Source organism: Varroa jacobsoni, unplaced genomic scaffold (assembly GCF_002532875.2).
Source record: "Varroa jacobsoni isolate VJ856 unplaced genomic scaffold, vjacob_1.0 scaffold_1192, whole genome shotgun sequence".
Taxonomy (NCBI): domain Eukaryota; kingdom Metazoa; phylum Arthropoda; class Arachnida; order Mesostigmata; family Varroidae; genus Varroa; species Varroa jacobsoni.
This window is the reverse complement of record NW_019214094.1, coordinates 5,732-24,018: the sequence shown is the minus strand read 5'-3', so window position 1 is coordinate 24,018 and position 18,287 is coordinate 5,732. Positions and strand designations below refer to the sequence as shown.

Below are 18,287 nucleotides of genomic sequence, written 5' to 3'. Positions count from 1 at the left end.
GACATGTAAACTAATAATACTATAGACTGTAAACTATAAAAGCCATAAGTGTAAACTGTATAGTTTTAAAGACATATGGATTTGACGGTGAAAGGAAAGCAAATTATAGGTTGAGTATAGAGGTAGATATGACCATAAAAATGCTCATCGCAAGAAAACAGAAGACTGTATCAATGCCACTACCACGTACTTATTTGATCCAACTGGAATATCCGTCGTAAGTTTCTCGACAAGCGTACAAGATTACACACATAATCCAAAAGGATAAGTCTAAAAATTAACAAAACTCTTCATATTTGTTAAAATGCTAGACAGCTCTGTGCCGTGACCTCAGCAGTGAAGTTGTCACAACAGAGAGTGGGTAGCTCCGAATAATCGAGATTGCCGTTGCTAGTTCCAACCATTTCCAGAGTCACTTCCGTAAAGCAATACCAACATATTGACATAGTAGCAAAGGTAAAGAAGTAGGATTACACAACGTATCGCTTGTTATTTGACCGATTTTAGGCACTTCAGATACATCCCTGAATATCACGAAAAGAAAAATCTACCCAAACGTAGTAGTGAGCAACGTCGAAGACTTCATCACTTTGACAATTTTCGTTTTACACGAAGGTCAAAACTTGGTCGAACAATGCAACCATTGTTATTATTAGATCTTCCTTTGTATCTGATGCTTCCAAATTCTGTTAAACAGTGAGAGTACCACGATATTTGAACAATTTCTTATCTCCCGCTTTGTGTCTCTGTAGCGTTATTCGCGCGCATACGCATGCGTGCTAGTTACCTCGGTCGCCAGTGCTTTCCTCGAAATTTGAGCTAAGTATAGTACTTTATTTAACATGCTCTCGTTTAAAAAGTATTAAAGTTTCCATTAGAGAGATAGGACACAATGAAATCAGGTGTCCCATAGGGGAGGGACATCATAGGTCAGCCGTAATCTGAATGCTTCCACATTAAAACAAACTCTCGAGTATTCTATTTGAAAATATTGATCCAATTAATAAAGAAGTCAGCTTTGCAGTCGTGACATGATCAGTTACTACTGGAATATTACAGGAGTAATTTCTCTCTTTTGTACACGACGGAATCGTTCGCAGTTTGTCTTTTTTCCCTGCGGTACGGGGTACGAACGATGGTGACGGATACGACGATACAACGACAGATTATAAACACCATCGGTAATTTACCACCCGTTTTTTCGGCTGTTCGACATAATAATACGCCGCTAGGAGTTAAGAATGTATTAGTAGCGATCTCGGGAGAAGCAAGTCGTCATACCGTCGGGCCTGAGCCCACCCTCGGCCCTGATAAACTAAGCTTTAGCCTGGTCGTGTTTGGCCGCACGGGAAAAGTATTACTCAAATTTTCGTTGAAGTCACGTACTCTGGCAAAATATTCGTTGATGTGTAGACATACATTAAGTAACAATAATGCTTATTGATGAAAAGCCAGTGGATGTCAGTCAATAAAGTGGAATAAAATTGCATAACTGATAAAAAGAATAATAATTTAATGAGTGGCCCTTTCGCCAAGTATGATACATCTGCTATGACACCTGGATTTTACCTCGCTAGCTGTTTCTGCTAGGTAAGCGTGTATCCAATCAGCACACATATAGTACGTCAATCAATCCTGGTTGACGCTCGTTAGATAGATAACGTGTACGTGCACTATATGAAATGTATTTTGAATTTTAAAGAAAAATATAAAGAAAAATTCTCAAGCTAATGAACAACGCGCCTAACTCGGCTTATTACAATGTTGTTTTTAGTTGCACCAATGGCTGCAATAATCTCTGCACTCATTCAGCTGAAAGTTAAATATTTGTCAGTAGATTACCTAGGCAACTGCTGCCCGATGTTGTCATTAGCAGCTTAGGCTGACATGAAGAGGAAAAAGGCCCCATCGAAATACCATTTGTCTTCCGATGAAATCAGTGTTCTACTTTTGTGGTGATGTCAGGTAACCTTTACATCGTGTTTATGCGCCGTACTGCGCCTTAAAGTAGGACGTTATCGGGCAGACGAATATTAATGTCTCCATAGAGTCAGTGACCTCAGCCCTCAATCCATCCCACCCGGTAGCAGACCCTTAAGAATCGTCATCGTATGATACGTACAAGATAACTATCAACCGGTGCTATACAAGCGAACATACATTAAAGCTAGCTATCAGAGTACCTCCGTAGCATAGATACGATATAACAGTAGAACAGATACAGACCAATAGGATCATTTCCTACTCCCTTTAGCTGACTCAAGTTGCTTACTCACTTGATCTATAGGATCTCGTGTCGCAGAAGCATCCTGCGGCAGCAACTGTTGCAGTTGTCTATGGCCTATATAGGGCTGAAAAGGCATTTGTTATATTATAGATGTTGGGAGATTAAGGAAAAGCGGCCACAACATACTGTAGCGTATCTGCCCTTTCTTCCAAGCGACAAAATAGACATGATTGAGTGTTCTATTTTTCGCAGCATCTGCATCTTTGTCTGTGTATCTATATACGCGTGTCAAACGCTTGACGGAATGTCGCTGACTGCGAACATCGACTCGGCTGTTGTTGCTATTAGTAGCGGTGCTGGTGATACTGGGCTGGAAGCGATGCGCCCTAATGCCTAAAGGCTCAATAACCTAACGTTAAGACGAAGAAGGTAGCAATCGTCGCCTTCGGGTGTAGGATTATTGCCCAGTGCTCACTAGAGTCTCTAAATAACCCAATTGGGAACAAGCCTCCTTCGAACGACCGTTATTTCGTTGAATAGGAAGTTGCTAGATTGTCTGTCTGCGAAGATTGGTGAGCTAGTTCGCAGTAATCAAGCCAGCCATTACGAAAAGCTCTAGCCACGTAAAGGAACTGAAGGTGTTGAATCATCTTGTACAGACTAAGTCACCGCGGCCACTATAACACAGACGGTCGTCTGTCCAGTCGTCGATGTCAGCGAATAAAGGGGAAGCAGAAGATTAACTTAACAACGGCAAAGTTAAACGAAGGATCTCTGGAAATACGCACGAGCACGTATATACGATCCACAGTATAGCTAACTAATTAGTTAGCGTGGAGAATTTTGCTAGGCAAATGGTAACGATTGTATGAGAACTCGTACTGAGCATTGAACGACTGACTACATGTCAAGGAGAACAGCAAATCTGTCTCAGCACAGGGCATTATGGCACGCACGCATACTTATAGGTTCTCGCGTGCGTGCAGGCTGGTTCACGTGCCAGAATTTGTTGTGGTCCTTCTCTGTTTATTTCTTTCGCGGTACGATCTGTGTAGCTGATCTTTCGAAAGACTCAGAAACAATGCTTATGAACTAGCTAAATGATAGAGCACAGTTTCTTAAGATCTGAGTTTAAAGCAGACGTGTTTAGGTTGATTTTATCCTGCCTAAGCACTGCAGACTAAATACTGACGCTATTTGCATTTAGATCGATACGAAGCAAGCTAGCGCATATTTGGCAATACACCGCCCGCATCGCCATGTCGATAGCAGACACCATATTATCACAGATGACGATATTTCCTGTACGTCACACCGCTCGCCAGCCCATGAGTCGGTCTGTGACATCGATCTTTCGTCCTGAACGATTGCAGCCCATAGAGAAAAACGCTATGAAAATAAAAGTGCTCTGAGCTCGGTTCGCTCCCTCCTCACGAGACGCGATTAATCGACAACAATTGACCAACAGCTGAAGCCTACCAATTTGGGCGTGGCACCCATACAGCGACTATACCATGCTCCCAAACGGTCGACGTTGTATGAATAGCTTACTTCGCGCCCTCACCTGTGCGACGACGAATCCGTCGTCGTCTGTCATCAAACAAACAGAACAGAATAGACAGGTCGGTCAAAAGAGTCGGTATGCATTCACTTACTTTCAACAAAAATTGATGTTTCTTTTTCTAGGACATAAGTGAGTTCTCAACCATACAGATTTAAAGAAAACGATGCCTCCCTGTTTACGCCGACGATTTCCAGTACCTAATACGAAGATCTGATGTTTTACACTCGCCTTACTGCCTCGCTTATTTGAACACGGAACATTTTCCGAGTGCTAAAACAAATGTGAAGTAAGTATATGACCATATTATTGTTATTATGATGTTGTAAAGACCTAGCCGATAGGCCAAATGTTTCATGCTCTATTTTTCTTATCAGTATAAGCCTGTTCCCTTCTAGCCCAATTTCAGTCATAGGCTTCGATGCCTTAGTCCAGGGCATTACCTATAACGACAAAAGTGCTGTAGCCTGAAACCGCAGGGTCTGGACATAGGTTGTGATTGTGGCTTCGATAGCTCACTATTTCCTCGGCAAGACTTAACCGAATTGAGTTCTAAATTGATAGGCTTTCAAATCTCGTGTAGAGTACGTTACATTATTATCCTATTCATTGCAAAGTGAAAAATGAATTTTGTAAATTATTTTCTAAAATTTTATTTAAGCCACCATTGGTTTACTGTGGCAATTTTTGTCGTAGAAGACATAGGACAATGCGGCTGTATGTTCACAAACTGGTTTGAAATGTTAATATCTCTTATATTACTTTTACACAGGATTAAACATGCTGAGAGCCACTACAAATCCAGTTGAATGATTTGCGGTGCTTCTAGTCAGCAGAATTGTTCAAGCTTACATCCATTGTGCGTAGAGATTTTATCTTCAGCTCACACCTAGGTTTCTTAACACGAGCCGTACGTGTTTGGTCGAGCCTAAGACGGTTATTATTCAATCGCTCGAACTCCGCCAGTGTCTTGCCACTTGTCTATAGTACCTCAATCGTACAAAGAGTTTATTTTCAGTCTAAATCGTTCGCTTGTACGTTCTTCTATGCAGTTAATGTTACGCTGATTCTGACGATAAACGAGAACGGCCTACATTGTATGGCGCCTTATGTTCTACCAGCACTGCATATAACACCCAGGCATAATTATATTCTACTATAAATTATATTACTCTTCATTTTGCGATACTGATCCTCAAAACAGAAAGGCCATATATATATAGCCTGATTCATTCAAGTAAAGCAAAGTACGCAGGACATCCTCATTCGTAGAATAGTTGATGGATTTATTTACAGACCTTATCGTATCCAATAGTAGATGTACCAGCAAGAAATATTCCTAAGGCTGTCAACTACGCTGGCTTGCCGGGTGCTGACACACTTTCTATCTCCAACGTGCACGTATTTCCCACATGCCATAAGCCAACAAGCTGAACGCTAACAGACAGCCTGGCGACCAGCCTATGTAGGGTTGGCATTTAAAACAATGTCAGAGTTCGTCTTCAGCGTGGCAATCTCGGTGACAGGTTAACATAGGTATACTAGATTGCGACTGGGTCTTACTAGGCGACTGAGTCTTACGTAGGTATACCAGAGTCGACCGAGGCTCCAACCGAGTCGAATGAAGCTTCTCGCAACTGCACTTCTCTATACGCATCTCTACAAGTCGACAGGAGTTATATTGACTTATTCCAATTATGTATTTATAAAAAATAATTAGTAAATTTAGCCTCGTTTTGTATCCACACCTAGTTCCAGATTTGTAAGGGGATCCCTACCTGATCTGTTACTGGTGCTGGGCTAACATTACTATCATAGCTTGATTGCCCTAAAATTATATTTGGCTGCCTATGAAACGATTCGTATAGATACTTCAATACAAAAGAATCCTTTATTTCATTATATAATAGATAAGAACTATAGGCCTCTACTTGCGTAATCCGGTTTCGTGGAATATGCTATTCAGGTTACTGATTCCAGGTCTTGTTTCTATTATACACACCGACTTATCTTTAGAAGAACCCCTCGCACGTACCCGATTTGTGCGTGAGCCACATCAATGGTTCGATATATTGTGAAGTACACTTCTTTCTACATATTGAAAGAAGCATTTACATGTCATCATTACGATCATGGAAAATAGAAGCGGCCACGATTCTAACATACGAAGTAGGATTACTTCGTTGCTTTACAATGTTCAAAGTTAGTCCAAGTAAGAAAAATACAATAAGGCAATTTTGTAAATGTGCCGCCTGCGTAATATGTGATATCTGTGCCACAAATCGATAAACGTTCAGGTTGAATTCTATTAAGAGGAGTTAGACGTTTTGGGTTCTGCTTACATTAAGCTGTATGGCTTCAGACGTGATTATACTCACCGTATCCTCTCAGTCATGTCCAATCGCTCATCCGGTAATATGGGCTTTCTTGTACCGTCTGAACCACTGCTCAAACGAACGTTTCATAGTCAACCGAATACTTTTCGAACGGCAGAAACTCGGCTGCAACGGCAGACGAGTCAATGGTGATCGAAACACATAGCCCACAGGAGGAAAGATGAGCGATTCATCGGGCCATCCGCCTCAGCAGTTACTGCGAGCGCTAACGGCAAATGACAGCTATTTTTTTTCTGGTAGCAACGCTTGCGGCGGCAACAGACCTTCAACCTATGCTAAAACTCGTTGGACAGATCGAAGCTATCCTCCGTTCGAGTTCTCCTACTATAAAAATTCATTAGCTAAGTCAAAAATTAAACATAAACTTCGATTAACGCAATGCTTGATGCTAACGAGGGTGTGTCACACTGGTGTCTCAAAAGGGTAAGACTACTCCTAGTATACTACGATATGCCAACGTAACAATAGCAACACGAGTTAAAGGAAAGACGTTAAGGTTCGACAGTGCTACTTCTCTGCGACCGGCCACATTACTCTAGTAGGTAGTATGCTCTTAGTTTCAACATGTCCAAGTCGTTTCCGATTGGCACTCGTACAAGAAACTAGAGCTATGAAAAAAGATGTTTCTTCATCATTTTCGCCACCGCCGCTCCTCACGATACTATAATATATTAGCTCCCAAGTGGATCCCTAGCGTGTGATGTTCAACGGGCAATGATAACTTATCGGCCAGGCTGGGCAGCCACGCCCAGAGGCATATTCATGCGTGCGTATCACGCATGGTATGAGTAAATTTGACTCAAAGAAGCTATCTGAATGTATTTCACGTACACGATCGAGATCAGAGTTTTCTAAGGATTCGCAACGAGAAGCCACCATCATACGACCATAGCTAATGGGTAGTGTATAATGAATCGCTATCCGAACGTAACAGTAACGAGCAGATTCAGCCACGATTCGGATAGATCCATCCTCTCAGCCTGATAACTGCACCGTGTCTCAAGTAAAGTGCCTATTAGCATAATCAGAAAGCTTTTAGTGAGATGATTGTTTATCACCCATGGACGGACGCTTGTTGACCAAATATTACTATTGCAACTAAAGACACTTTGACTATAGTAACTTTATCGTAGACACTGTTACAAACACCAACGTTGCCCAAGTCCATTCATGTTTACCGTTATTGGAAGATCCACTAAGGAGATACGGCATTCATTTCGGCTTTATATTGCAATTGCAGAAATAGCAGATGCGTGGCCTATTCGTACACACTGGACAAGTAGGTATCAATGTATAAGTTCCTCCATATAAGAAATGTAAATGATTCTTCTGTATTGGCCACAGTATCTTTTTCTAGCCTGAACCAAGCTAGACTTTCTCTTCTCTAAAATTTTCGATTTGTTTAGTACTAAAACAAAAGCAACGACGTCTATTTAACTTCAGCTCACGTACTTACCCTTACCATTTGTGACACCTTCACACACATAGAGAATACCGTTTTTTACTCGTCTTGAATATTTAATCATGAAATAGAAGTTATCATTTCTGTAACGTTGGTTCGTACAGAAAACAGTGGTACTTATTTCTTAGTTTGATGTACCTTTAATAATGCGGAGAAACAGTGAAGGGGCCCTGAAAGTTAAGGAAGTAATTGACGGGAGTGAAACAGATCTATCACTTGTTAAAGTCGTCTAGGAAGGAAAATGCGAGGAAATTGAGTCGATGCAGTGTCCAGTCGGACATACGTCCTAAAAAATCGCCAGCATCGAGGCCAGCGAGGGAGGACAAGCTATGCATTCGAATATACGCCTTGTTGGCTTTGTTTAGATCAGGTAACTGCGTAAAAAGTCGAACTTTAACCTAAGTACTGAAATGACCAGGATACGAAACTCTAATTTGTCTTCTATTACGAGAGCTCGCATAGCCACTGAGTATCATTGTCACATGTCGCGCTCGAGTTGTTGACCTATATTAGATCCTGGACGATCGTTTATACAATCTTTTCTTTTCCCTTTCTAGGTGTAGGCGTTAATATAATGATCCTTTGCCGGGCTTTATGTTATGCTTTGATATACGGAACTACTTATGTATTAGCTGTTGTCACTGTTTAGGCGCGCGTATGTATAGTACGCTTTCCCGCTAGCTAAGTAATATTTTTTATTAAGTAACCGATAGAGGGCGATGCGATATCAGATTATGATTCTGTTATAGGCATCTATTTACAATACGCTTTTTCTAGTATTTTTTATTTATAAGAGTTGAGCGGCTTCTTCGCGTAGTGTTGATTGGTGTTTGGGCGGCAGTCGGGCCTACAATCGGCTAATAATAGTACGAAGTGGCCGTAGCAGTCGTAGACACTCGCGATGCCCCGACCGACCGGGCGGTACCCTCGGTCGTCCATCTGAATGCTTAACGGAAGCAGCAGGTCAAATCGAGCCACAAAGCCCAAAGTTAAGCCCACTTATAGACGCATAGGCCATGATTCCTTGTTAAGTAAACCTTAAGATTCGAATCAGTCGGAACACCTGTATATATGCTAGCACGAACACACGACGAGCATGTTTGATTCTGGCGCGAGATATAGCTGAGGGCAGAACGTCGCCCGTTAGCTGCCCAACGCTGACGCAGCCAAGTATACGTTAGCTCGTTGAGCCGGCTTTGTCAGTACTTTTGGTTGAAGGACACACATATTATAGGGTGTTGAACCACCAGTTGCTTGAGCGTTAATAGAGAAAGGTTAATCAATTCAACTATGTATAAATAATTACTCGTGCGCGCTTAGTTGGGTGCCTCTTGTTCCCGCCGCTATGTTTCTTTGCACCACCGTACGCTTTCTACTTATTTAGTGCTAAAATAGGCAACATACTTCTACTTTTAGAAGTCTCTACTAGGGTTTTTATGTTATTGTCTCCGCGTTTTGCTTTATCCGACTCTAACGTGAACGCTATAAATGCGTAATTTAAGAAAAGTGCGTTTTCGCCTATTTCAGAAGATGACTGAATTCTGTATCCGAGCGTTGACTTTATCTCTCGATAGAAAAAAGTTTGATTTTCAAACGTGTTGTCTAAGTCGTACAGACAGAAAATGCCTTCTTCTTTTTTTTATTACGACTGGCAATTAATGTTTTTGCTGATAACAGTAAAGGCTTCCGAGGGTCGTGTACGTTTAAAAAACTATCATATTATACAATAACATAAAACTAGCTGTACAAACTTTGACATCTCTGTACGAAGGAACACACGATACAATAATGTGGAAAGCCAAGCAGATACTACAACTGCAGTGATCTTCAATCGGATTCGAGAGCATACGGTCTTGAAGAGAAGTCTGAATTAAACTCGAACGAATGCTTATATAAACTTGATTTATTATTATTATTATTTTGATAACGATCTTGGTCAGCATAAACAGCCTCGATATTGTCTTAGTATTATACAGATATGAAGATTATTTAGCCCGACCAGCTTTACAAAAACGAGAATTCTGTGTTAGATAGTTAACAGAGCTTGCGCAAAAGAAACCACACAAAAATTATAAAGCGTGTTAGAAGGGTGTTATGGTTAGTTTCACCAGTATGTGACAGACTGCGAGTTACACTGTGGCAAAGATCAACCGTTCTTTGATAAGATTCAAACATCGAGAAGTATTTATAGGGAATCTAGAGAGTGCGTAAATACATCGAATATTTAAATGTGACTAAAGCAGACACATTCGACAAGTGCTTGTAGAAGATCCTTGTTATTTAGAGGCACGTAACGTAGGTCTATGTGCTTCAAAATGTACAACAACCCAAAGCGTGCTTATAATATTCAATACAGTCCTTCTTTCTTGTTTCTAACCCTGTCTCCTGTCAGATACTTGGTTTAAATAGAGCTAAATTCAGAACCTCCGATCTATATTGTAACGATCTATTATAAACATTTATTGGTCCAATCCAAAAGTATTTCCCTAGAATCCTGTAAGGACGTAGATATTTGCTATCACACTCCGATAAATAAAAGCTATTATTACTTAACACTGCGCACCCCGGTAAAATCTGAAGCGTCAATTCTGGTGAAAAGACAAGCTAGTTTATGATTATAAAGGAGGCATTATATGGTCCTAACTGCCCAAATCGCCCCCTACGCTTGTTCGTAATTATCCTAGAAAGTAACCAAGTCGCGTGCTCCTCAGGAAAATGTGGGCGAGTACTCCTTAAAAATGTCTCCAAGGAGGAAATGTTACGAAATGATGCAGAAAAATTTAGAGAAATTTAAGATGTGTCGTGCAAAGGCTTTGTTGAGGGCTTGTTAGCTGCAGAGAAGAATCTGCATTGCAGATTCATGATCGTTCGTATATTATTTGACAGCAAACGTCAAAGTTGTCATTGTTTTGTATGATAAAAACCGAGGTAAGACAAATGACTTCAATGAAATATCGGTTTCTTGGATTCCTATTCGATGAAGGGTAATTTTAGTGCAATTTAATTTTTTCATGCTTCCCCTAAAACTTGATTTCTTTTGATCAAAATGGTATAAAATTTCTAGTTTAAATATTGAACACCGGTGCTTCAAATACAGATGCCAAACAGGCTTTTAGTATTCCCAAAAATAAAACTAAAAATCTTAGTGTCATCTATGTACCGGTTGTATGTACGCTAAGCTTGCATAGAATATTCAGCAAAACATGGGATGATTGTTAATACGATAATAATGGCGAGAGAAAGGCTCGTTACTCTACGTCGGATACGCCACAGTTAACCTACATTTTATACTATATCGCTTTCAACAGGGTAGGTCAGAAATAGAAGTTCAATTGGGAAAAAGGAATTGGTTAACTTTCATTGAAATAAGGCGAAAGAAGTACAACCCAATTGAATTGAAGTTGTATAAATCGCAATATCAATGTCTGTCAAGCTGACTAACTTTTTCACTATAATCCTACATGCGTAAGATCATTTGGTCCTCCTCTGGCAGCGAGTCACGCTAAAAACAGCGAAAGGAAAAACGCTCATCAGGACCAAGTTGACAATTTACCGCGCAGATGACGGAAGTGACCAGCAAATCAGGATGATTCTGCTATTCAGTCTGTTGGCAATTAATGACTAATGAAGAAGTCTAGCATAGTATCTGCTTTCTTTAGTTATACAGACTAATTAGTATAGAAGTTTACCTATAATATTGGGCGTGAACGAGGAATGCTCAACGTCGTACTGTAGTTAAGTGGGTTAAGTGGCAATAAACAAACAGCAAGCCCCCATGTTTTCTTTTTCATCAGATGTCAAATGGAGAAAATACGCCTTTTGTGAACTAAGTATATTTGTGTATTACTAGTTCATTGCGATCAACTACTCATTACCAGAAGCAAGCTGTAAGCTGCACGGGCCAAATACTACCGACGAAACCAGAAGCTATTTCCACGAGACACTCCCACTGTGGAAATTGGCTATCAGATTTAAGGAAGTATCGAGAGTAACGAACAACGCGGCGACGCTGCCCGACATAAACCACTGCCGGTCGTCTCTCTGCCTGTTCCCTTTTATTCTACTATCATCCGTAGTCGATTGCGTGAATATGCACCGTAGCCGTCCACAAGAAGGTGTCTTGGTCGCACAATGACCGCTTCAACGGCCGAGCACAGTCTTCCTCTTTAGATCTATGACACGACGACGCTTAGTTAGCGTTTGACTTGCATCTCTACTATGACACAGTCTCTGCATTACCCCACGCCTTTTTCTTGCAGCAGCAGCAGCAGCAGCAGCTGCCGCCGCCATTGTTTCCTAAATATTCGTCGCCATCTAAGTGCGCACTTATCTAGTCACGTCCTTCGCTCTGTCCTGTCGCATCAGTTCTTCTTATGTCCTACTCGCCTGCTTTTACTCCCACCTTCCCCCTCGTTTAGCGTTCTTTTCTCCCTTCGCCCCCTTTGATATAGGCAACCGCAAATGGAACGGAGGATAAAAACATGTTAAAGTAGGACATAGGTCGAGGACCTCAGCCTCGATCAGCCATAGTACCGAGAAAATCGGTTCGATAGGTACGGCTTGACAATGTGTGTCTTATTCTGAATATCGAGGACCATTTGACTCGTGTATTCAGCTCTGTGCAGTGACGATACACGAATGGTAGCAAGTGGTTCTATTTTGGTTAAGTAATTTAGTGAAAGACGTCGCTTTATGCTAGCATTTAAATCGGTTTGATTTATTCACTACTTTGCCTTTACATGTATTCGTTCCCTGCAATTTAGGCGTTGACACAGCCGCTGGCCTTTCCTTAACGCGCTTAGTCCACCCGACGTTCCTCGTAGGGCGGTCACCTCGATTTGGAAAGCCAAAAACGAAAAGAAAAGAGGCAACAGCAAGCCTAGACATCGGACGGAGAAAGCTACAGTCCACTTACTCGATTACTTTATGTGTATCGCTGAAGGGATTTATCCTGTCGTCTCGTGTTCAGTCGAGCATAATACCCCTTTAAGAGGGCACGCCTCTATCATATGAACCAGGACACTGTGCCTACAAATGGTTCCTCTTTAACGAGTAGGGCAACGCAGACATCTTAGAATTATTACATACTGCTTCGGAATGTCCATTTCGGCAAAAAATCTAACGGCTGCAATTCTGTTTCGAATTTCGACGACAACCAAAATTTCGCCAACGCAACGCGGATTGCCAAAATTTCGCCAACGCAACGCGGATTGCCAAAATCTGTTCGATTGAGTTTCCAAAGCGAAACGAGCTGCTATGATTGATCAGAGGAACATATCAACAAACAAGATAGTTTTGCCGGGTTAACTGCTCTCGTGGGTTGTACAATAGAGACAAGTGGACGAGAGGCAGAAAAACATGTGAGAACTGCTATTAGCGTTATCGCCGAAGACGCTTAGGATGTAGACAAGTGAAGCGGCACCTTAGGTAGCGGCACCAGGTTCTTGCGAGGGGTTCATACCTCCGCTACGCATAACGAAATCAAAATGCTGAATCAAATAGCGATACGTAATAATAGAAAATGTTTCGCATAAAACCTCTGTCAAGAAATAGATCAAAGAAGATATGCAAATAAACCTCATATTCCAACTCGTAAGAGCGATCAAATCAGTAAAGCAGGCAGGTTTCATTGTCATCCGATGTTTTTTTCATTAAAATGGTCAATCTTAATGAAAAAACATCACCCAAAAAACATAAAGGTGACCACCCAGCTATAATAGATAAAGAAATAATAGAAAGTAATTACATCATTCGCTTATAGACGTTTTGGTTAAATTAATCGATTTACATCTATACAGGCATCAACTAAAGGGTTTTTTCTTACTCGGTGATAAACAGATCGTTGTTTAAGCTTCAGAGAACGTATAATAGGGCAAAATTAGTAGCCGAGGAGTTTCTGTGTATGATGATGATGGGAAGTTCACGTTCGTTCGATGGGAAGTTCATGCTACGTTAATAAAATGGACTATTGGTTTCTTTTATCATGATACTAGCTTATTGATTTAAGTTCAATGATCCTTTAATGGGCATTCTTTGATTATAGAAGCTATAAAAAGAATCGATAACGATCGTTGCCAAAGTAAACGATAAGTTTCCATTAGTACTATTTATATACGAGTAGAGAAATATATAAACTGATTTTGTATGTGCGTGAGCGACAGCGTGTAAAGTACCATTGGAGTACATAACGTTCGTCAGGCGTAGACGATGGCCATTTAAAATTTTCCAACTGTTTGTCAACAAACAGGGCCAAGGCCAAAAAGACGTAGCGAGCCGAGGGTGAGCAGAACGTAAATGTCATCCGGATTAGTTTCGTTTTGCAACGAATAGAAGACACTGAGTGGAACCAACGAGCAGAGATTGATCGAGAGCCATCAGAACTGTTCATGGAATATACAGACACACTTGACGGTAGTAATTGTTACGTTCTGTTCCCGAGCGACGGGAAGCGATTCTTCTGTTCGACTGGTTCACTCATGTGGCTAATCCATCCACGTGATTAGCTATCGCTATTACCACAAACCTTAAGGTGCGCTATGATTGTTCTACGTTCATTTGCCGCCCTCAGACATAAACGGATGCCTCTAAAGTAACGGCACAGTGTATTGTTTACTGACATGCTAAAGCATATATTCGCTCGTGCACCCTCGGTAACCTTGACCGGCATTGAGTGTCAATACGAATTCGACCGAAACGGGTACAGTTTGTTGAGGGCATACTGAGGCGTCTGACATCCTCAAATGGTACTATAAGATTTGTTATCTACTTAACCCTTTTTTTTTATATGACTAACTGTTGATTCTTTATGTGATTTAATATGTATGCGACGGGTAACTGGTAGGACATGGTGTTTTCGATTAGCCTTAAAATGAATAGAATGTGGCAGCCTCTTTAGTTGGCCGGAGGGACTTGTACAGCCGTAAAGTAGCCTTGCTATGCCTAGCATAATGTGAATGAAACGGGGGGGATGTAGCAATTAGAATAATGGCGGCGGCGGCGGCGGCGGCTCACTAGTTGCAAACAGGACGCTGTTGCAGCTGCCATTGCCCTTCAACTTAGCAGCAGGACAGCGAGCCCAAGAAGGAACGTCGTTGTATATACGTTGTTCTATATACACATTTTATTGCTTCTTTGAACTTTGTTTTTAATTTGCGCTTCTAGTATGCCAGCAGTGGAAGGTGCCTTGCTTATTTAAGATTTCCCTATAAAGATAGAAAGAACTAATGACAGCTATTGTTTTATATAGGCTGCGGCATCACAAAGACGTCGTTCAGTTTATTAATAAGAATCTGCGATTCGTAACGAACGGCACGTTTTTGTATAGCGGATCACCTCGGTAACTTTAAATCGGACCTACATAGATAGAGATACGTCTTGTCTATGTTCTTGAATCGATCAGATCTTCAATGCTCGCAACGTGTAAGCGTATGCAGTGTTACTATGACGTCCATCTGTTTCAGATGGAATAAAATCACCTTAATTACTATTGATTCCACATAGAGCATAGGATTTTTATGTTCAGTGTGTATAATAATACGTAGACTACGCTGTATAAGTTAGAGAACAAGTGTAAAACATACAGTCATTCAGTTCTTTTAGCAACGATTGTAATGCGACGACAAAACTTACCTTGCTAACGTACTATTTAACTAATCCAGTCGTTTTCTAACACTCCAATAATTGTCTCATTCGCCCCTCTCAAACCTGCCCTGTTCCTAAAATTATTGCATAGGTCTTATATGAAATGTTTGAAGGTGGCACTATCACATAAGGTCTATAATTTATCTCTATTTCTCCTACAGCTTCGATGTCCGTCTCCTTTTTACTTAAAATATATGGTATTACTATCGAATTGAGAGCATCTACACGATGCACCCAGTTACTCAATGCAGTAAAATTTATAGGCCAGGTCCTAATCGACCACAATGAACAGGGAATACTTATTGCCGTAAAAGATAAGGCATTCATGTCAGACGCACTCAACGCCGTTCCTGGTAATAGATTGCTGGGTGATACTGAGAGTCCGTCACAGGATAGAACAAAAAGTGAGATTCAATGGATGGCCTTACAAGAGTGAATGTCCAGCTAAGGCAAACAATAAGCGTTCGTCTGAGTATCTCACATTAGACAAAACTACTCTAATATATTTATAAAATTTGTTATAGGTATTAAAGTTAACGATCTTCATGGAAATTTAAATGTCCGTAGGATCGACATTCTACCTTGTTTCGTATAGATAAATTCATATAACTTGATCGCATAAATTACCATTTACTACATGCACGTACCAATTCGGATTGATTGTTTGCGCATGAAGTGTACGTACATGGTCGAAGGTAAATCGTCCCTTTACCCATAGATTAAGACACATGCATCCCTCAGATATAAGAAGAAATATACCGTCTAGGTTAGTGGTTGTGCACTTCAGGGGGTTGCATGCATATCAAGTTTCTGCTCAACCTCCCTGAGATTTTGGCCTTTCGTAAGACTCATAACTTTTTCTTGACCAACTTTTAGTTCATCCCCTCTCATAGAGACGTTGTATTTTACCTGTCATAGTCAGGCAATGCTTCTGGGGCCTTCGGAATAATGCAAATCCAAGAAGGCAAAGACTCTTAAAAGTCAGTGTGTGAGCAGTCGAAATGACGCAGCCGAGAGAGCTCGGCAAGCCATGTTACAGGAACCTGTTCCGGAGGCCACTTTGCAGAAAGAGCGTGAGCTGTTTGTGCTCTCATCAGACTTAAACGCACGCGTGGGTCTGTTATTCGAAGGGACGAGGTAACATTTGTTTGCGCGAACAAAAACGTTGAAGAATGTGAGCAAGAAGGTTTCTCAATATTGAATGTCTTCTTTGAGCTGTTAAAAAGTTATTTTCTATTTAATACGAAAGTAACTAAATGAATATAATTTTTCCAAATTAATACATATTATTTTCATAGCATGTCTTCTGCTCGAATGGATTTAGTACGAATGACACCACGCCAAATACAACTACGTATATTAAGTAATCCTTTTTTTGGTAAAATTGCTGTCAACTTGAAAAAGTTGCAAAAGCTTGACGCAATGCAAGCATGTTATAGCCGCAAAACGGTGCACGCAGTTTATGCACGTAGAATTTACACGTGCGTGTGCTAGCCTAAGCGTTCTTTGTTGGAAAGTTGCCTAACGAAACTATTGTCGTCCAGGCAGTACTTGTAGGCCTAGACGATGTTGCGGTATAACCCGCTGCACGAGCCTGGACAGAACAAGACTAGTTAGCCTGCAGCTATGCTGCGTCCTACATTTGCAATGAACTGTCAGATGATCAGACTCAGCCTATCCGCAACTAGAACGTTGCTAGACGACAATCTTCTTTGGCCGCGTGCTCCCCCCCTGCGTCCATGATAGAAAAGTCATCTACAAATAACCTAATTAACTCGCACGTAATGTACCAATGATAGAACGAATAAATTGTTCTATTATAGAAGTTGTATGGGATTTCACTTTATTGGAAAAGTTAAGTTGGTGCTACGCCAACGTTTACGTCGAAGCTAGACAAAAAGAATACTCTGAGATTGACTGCGATGAGGCCTGAAGTTCAATTCCAGACTGAAACTCGGTGTTCTTTTTAACTCACATTTCAGCTCACCATGCATCCGAGTTAGGATCGCCACACCCTCTACTCGTTTAATGTATGAATTTGATCCGCATCGTATAGTAGGAATTATTGGTCGTCTATTGGGAAGATCGAGTCTTTGCAAAATTAAATTTCTGGTCACATCCGATTGAGGCCAGCCAGGTATTACTGTCTATCATTAAATACTATGGTGAAAATCATAGTATAAATGTCGCCATGTTTATTTAGCTTCGTATTTGGTCGTAAATCATCAATAGATCAGTTAAAGAATAGATTATTGCACCGAGAAGCATTCATTGATTGACGTTCGACTCGCGTGATGCCGCCACGTTCGAAGTGTGACGATATTTGATGACCTAATATTTACAATACGTCCTAAATCCGCTGTCGCATTTTTGTTAAAGGGTTTACGTTATGTATATGCATATTGTGTAGACAATTCGCGTTTTTGTATCTATCAAACGCCTTGTTTAACACTGGCCTTTATTGTTGTCGGCTTCTATAACGTTTTACATTACACGAAACGCACTTACCGTACTCAACTGCTGGAGATGAAGTTCTTGATGATAGTGCTTCTGCTTTGACTGATGGCAATGTTGTTGTTGCGAATGGGGTAAAAGCGTCGTTGTTGCGATAGGTGCTGAGGGGGTATGGATCCCACCGAGGTGTAGCATCTGGTTATTACTGCTGTGGCCACTACTGGCAACAGTTGTCTGCTGAAAGTGAACTGTAGTGGGGGTTGTTGCTATTGATGCTGCTCCTCCGACTAGACCTGCTGCTATATTTGTCGAAGTTGTTGAGTTGAGCTGCGCCGGCTCATCGGCCCCCAGTGGAGGGCTCATGGGGGCGACAAGACCTCCGGCCATCATCACCCCGAGTCGCTCCATCGAGGCCGTCTGTTTCATTGCCGCTGCAGTTACTTCCTCACCACCGCTTAGATCGCACCGGGAAGCTGCGGAAGCGGAAAATGCAACAAAGAAAACGACGTAACGCGGCCGTTAGAACGATACTTCATGAGTTGCGAG

The 18,287-nt window shown here is 41.2% G+C and overlaps 1 protein-coding gene across 3 annotated transcripts in view; it reads right to left on the bottom strand.

Moving 5' to 3' along the window:
- The window catches only part of LOC111267471 (uncharacterized), a 71,331-nt gene that overhangs the window by 48,340 nt on the left and 4,704 nt on the right, over nucleotides 1-18,287 (bottom strand). For all 3 annotated transcript variants that reach the window (XM_022845743.2, XM_022845742.2, XM_086971337.1), the window contains exon 2: nucleotides 17,796-18,214. In XM_022845743.2, the coding sequence (XP_022701478.1) occupies nucleotides 17,796-18,167 (372 nt within the window). In that variant the 5' untranslated portion in view covers nucleotides 18,168-18,214. The remainder of the gene's footprint in view (nucleotides 1-17,795; nucleotides 18,215-18,287) is intronic.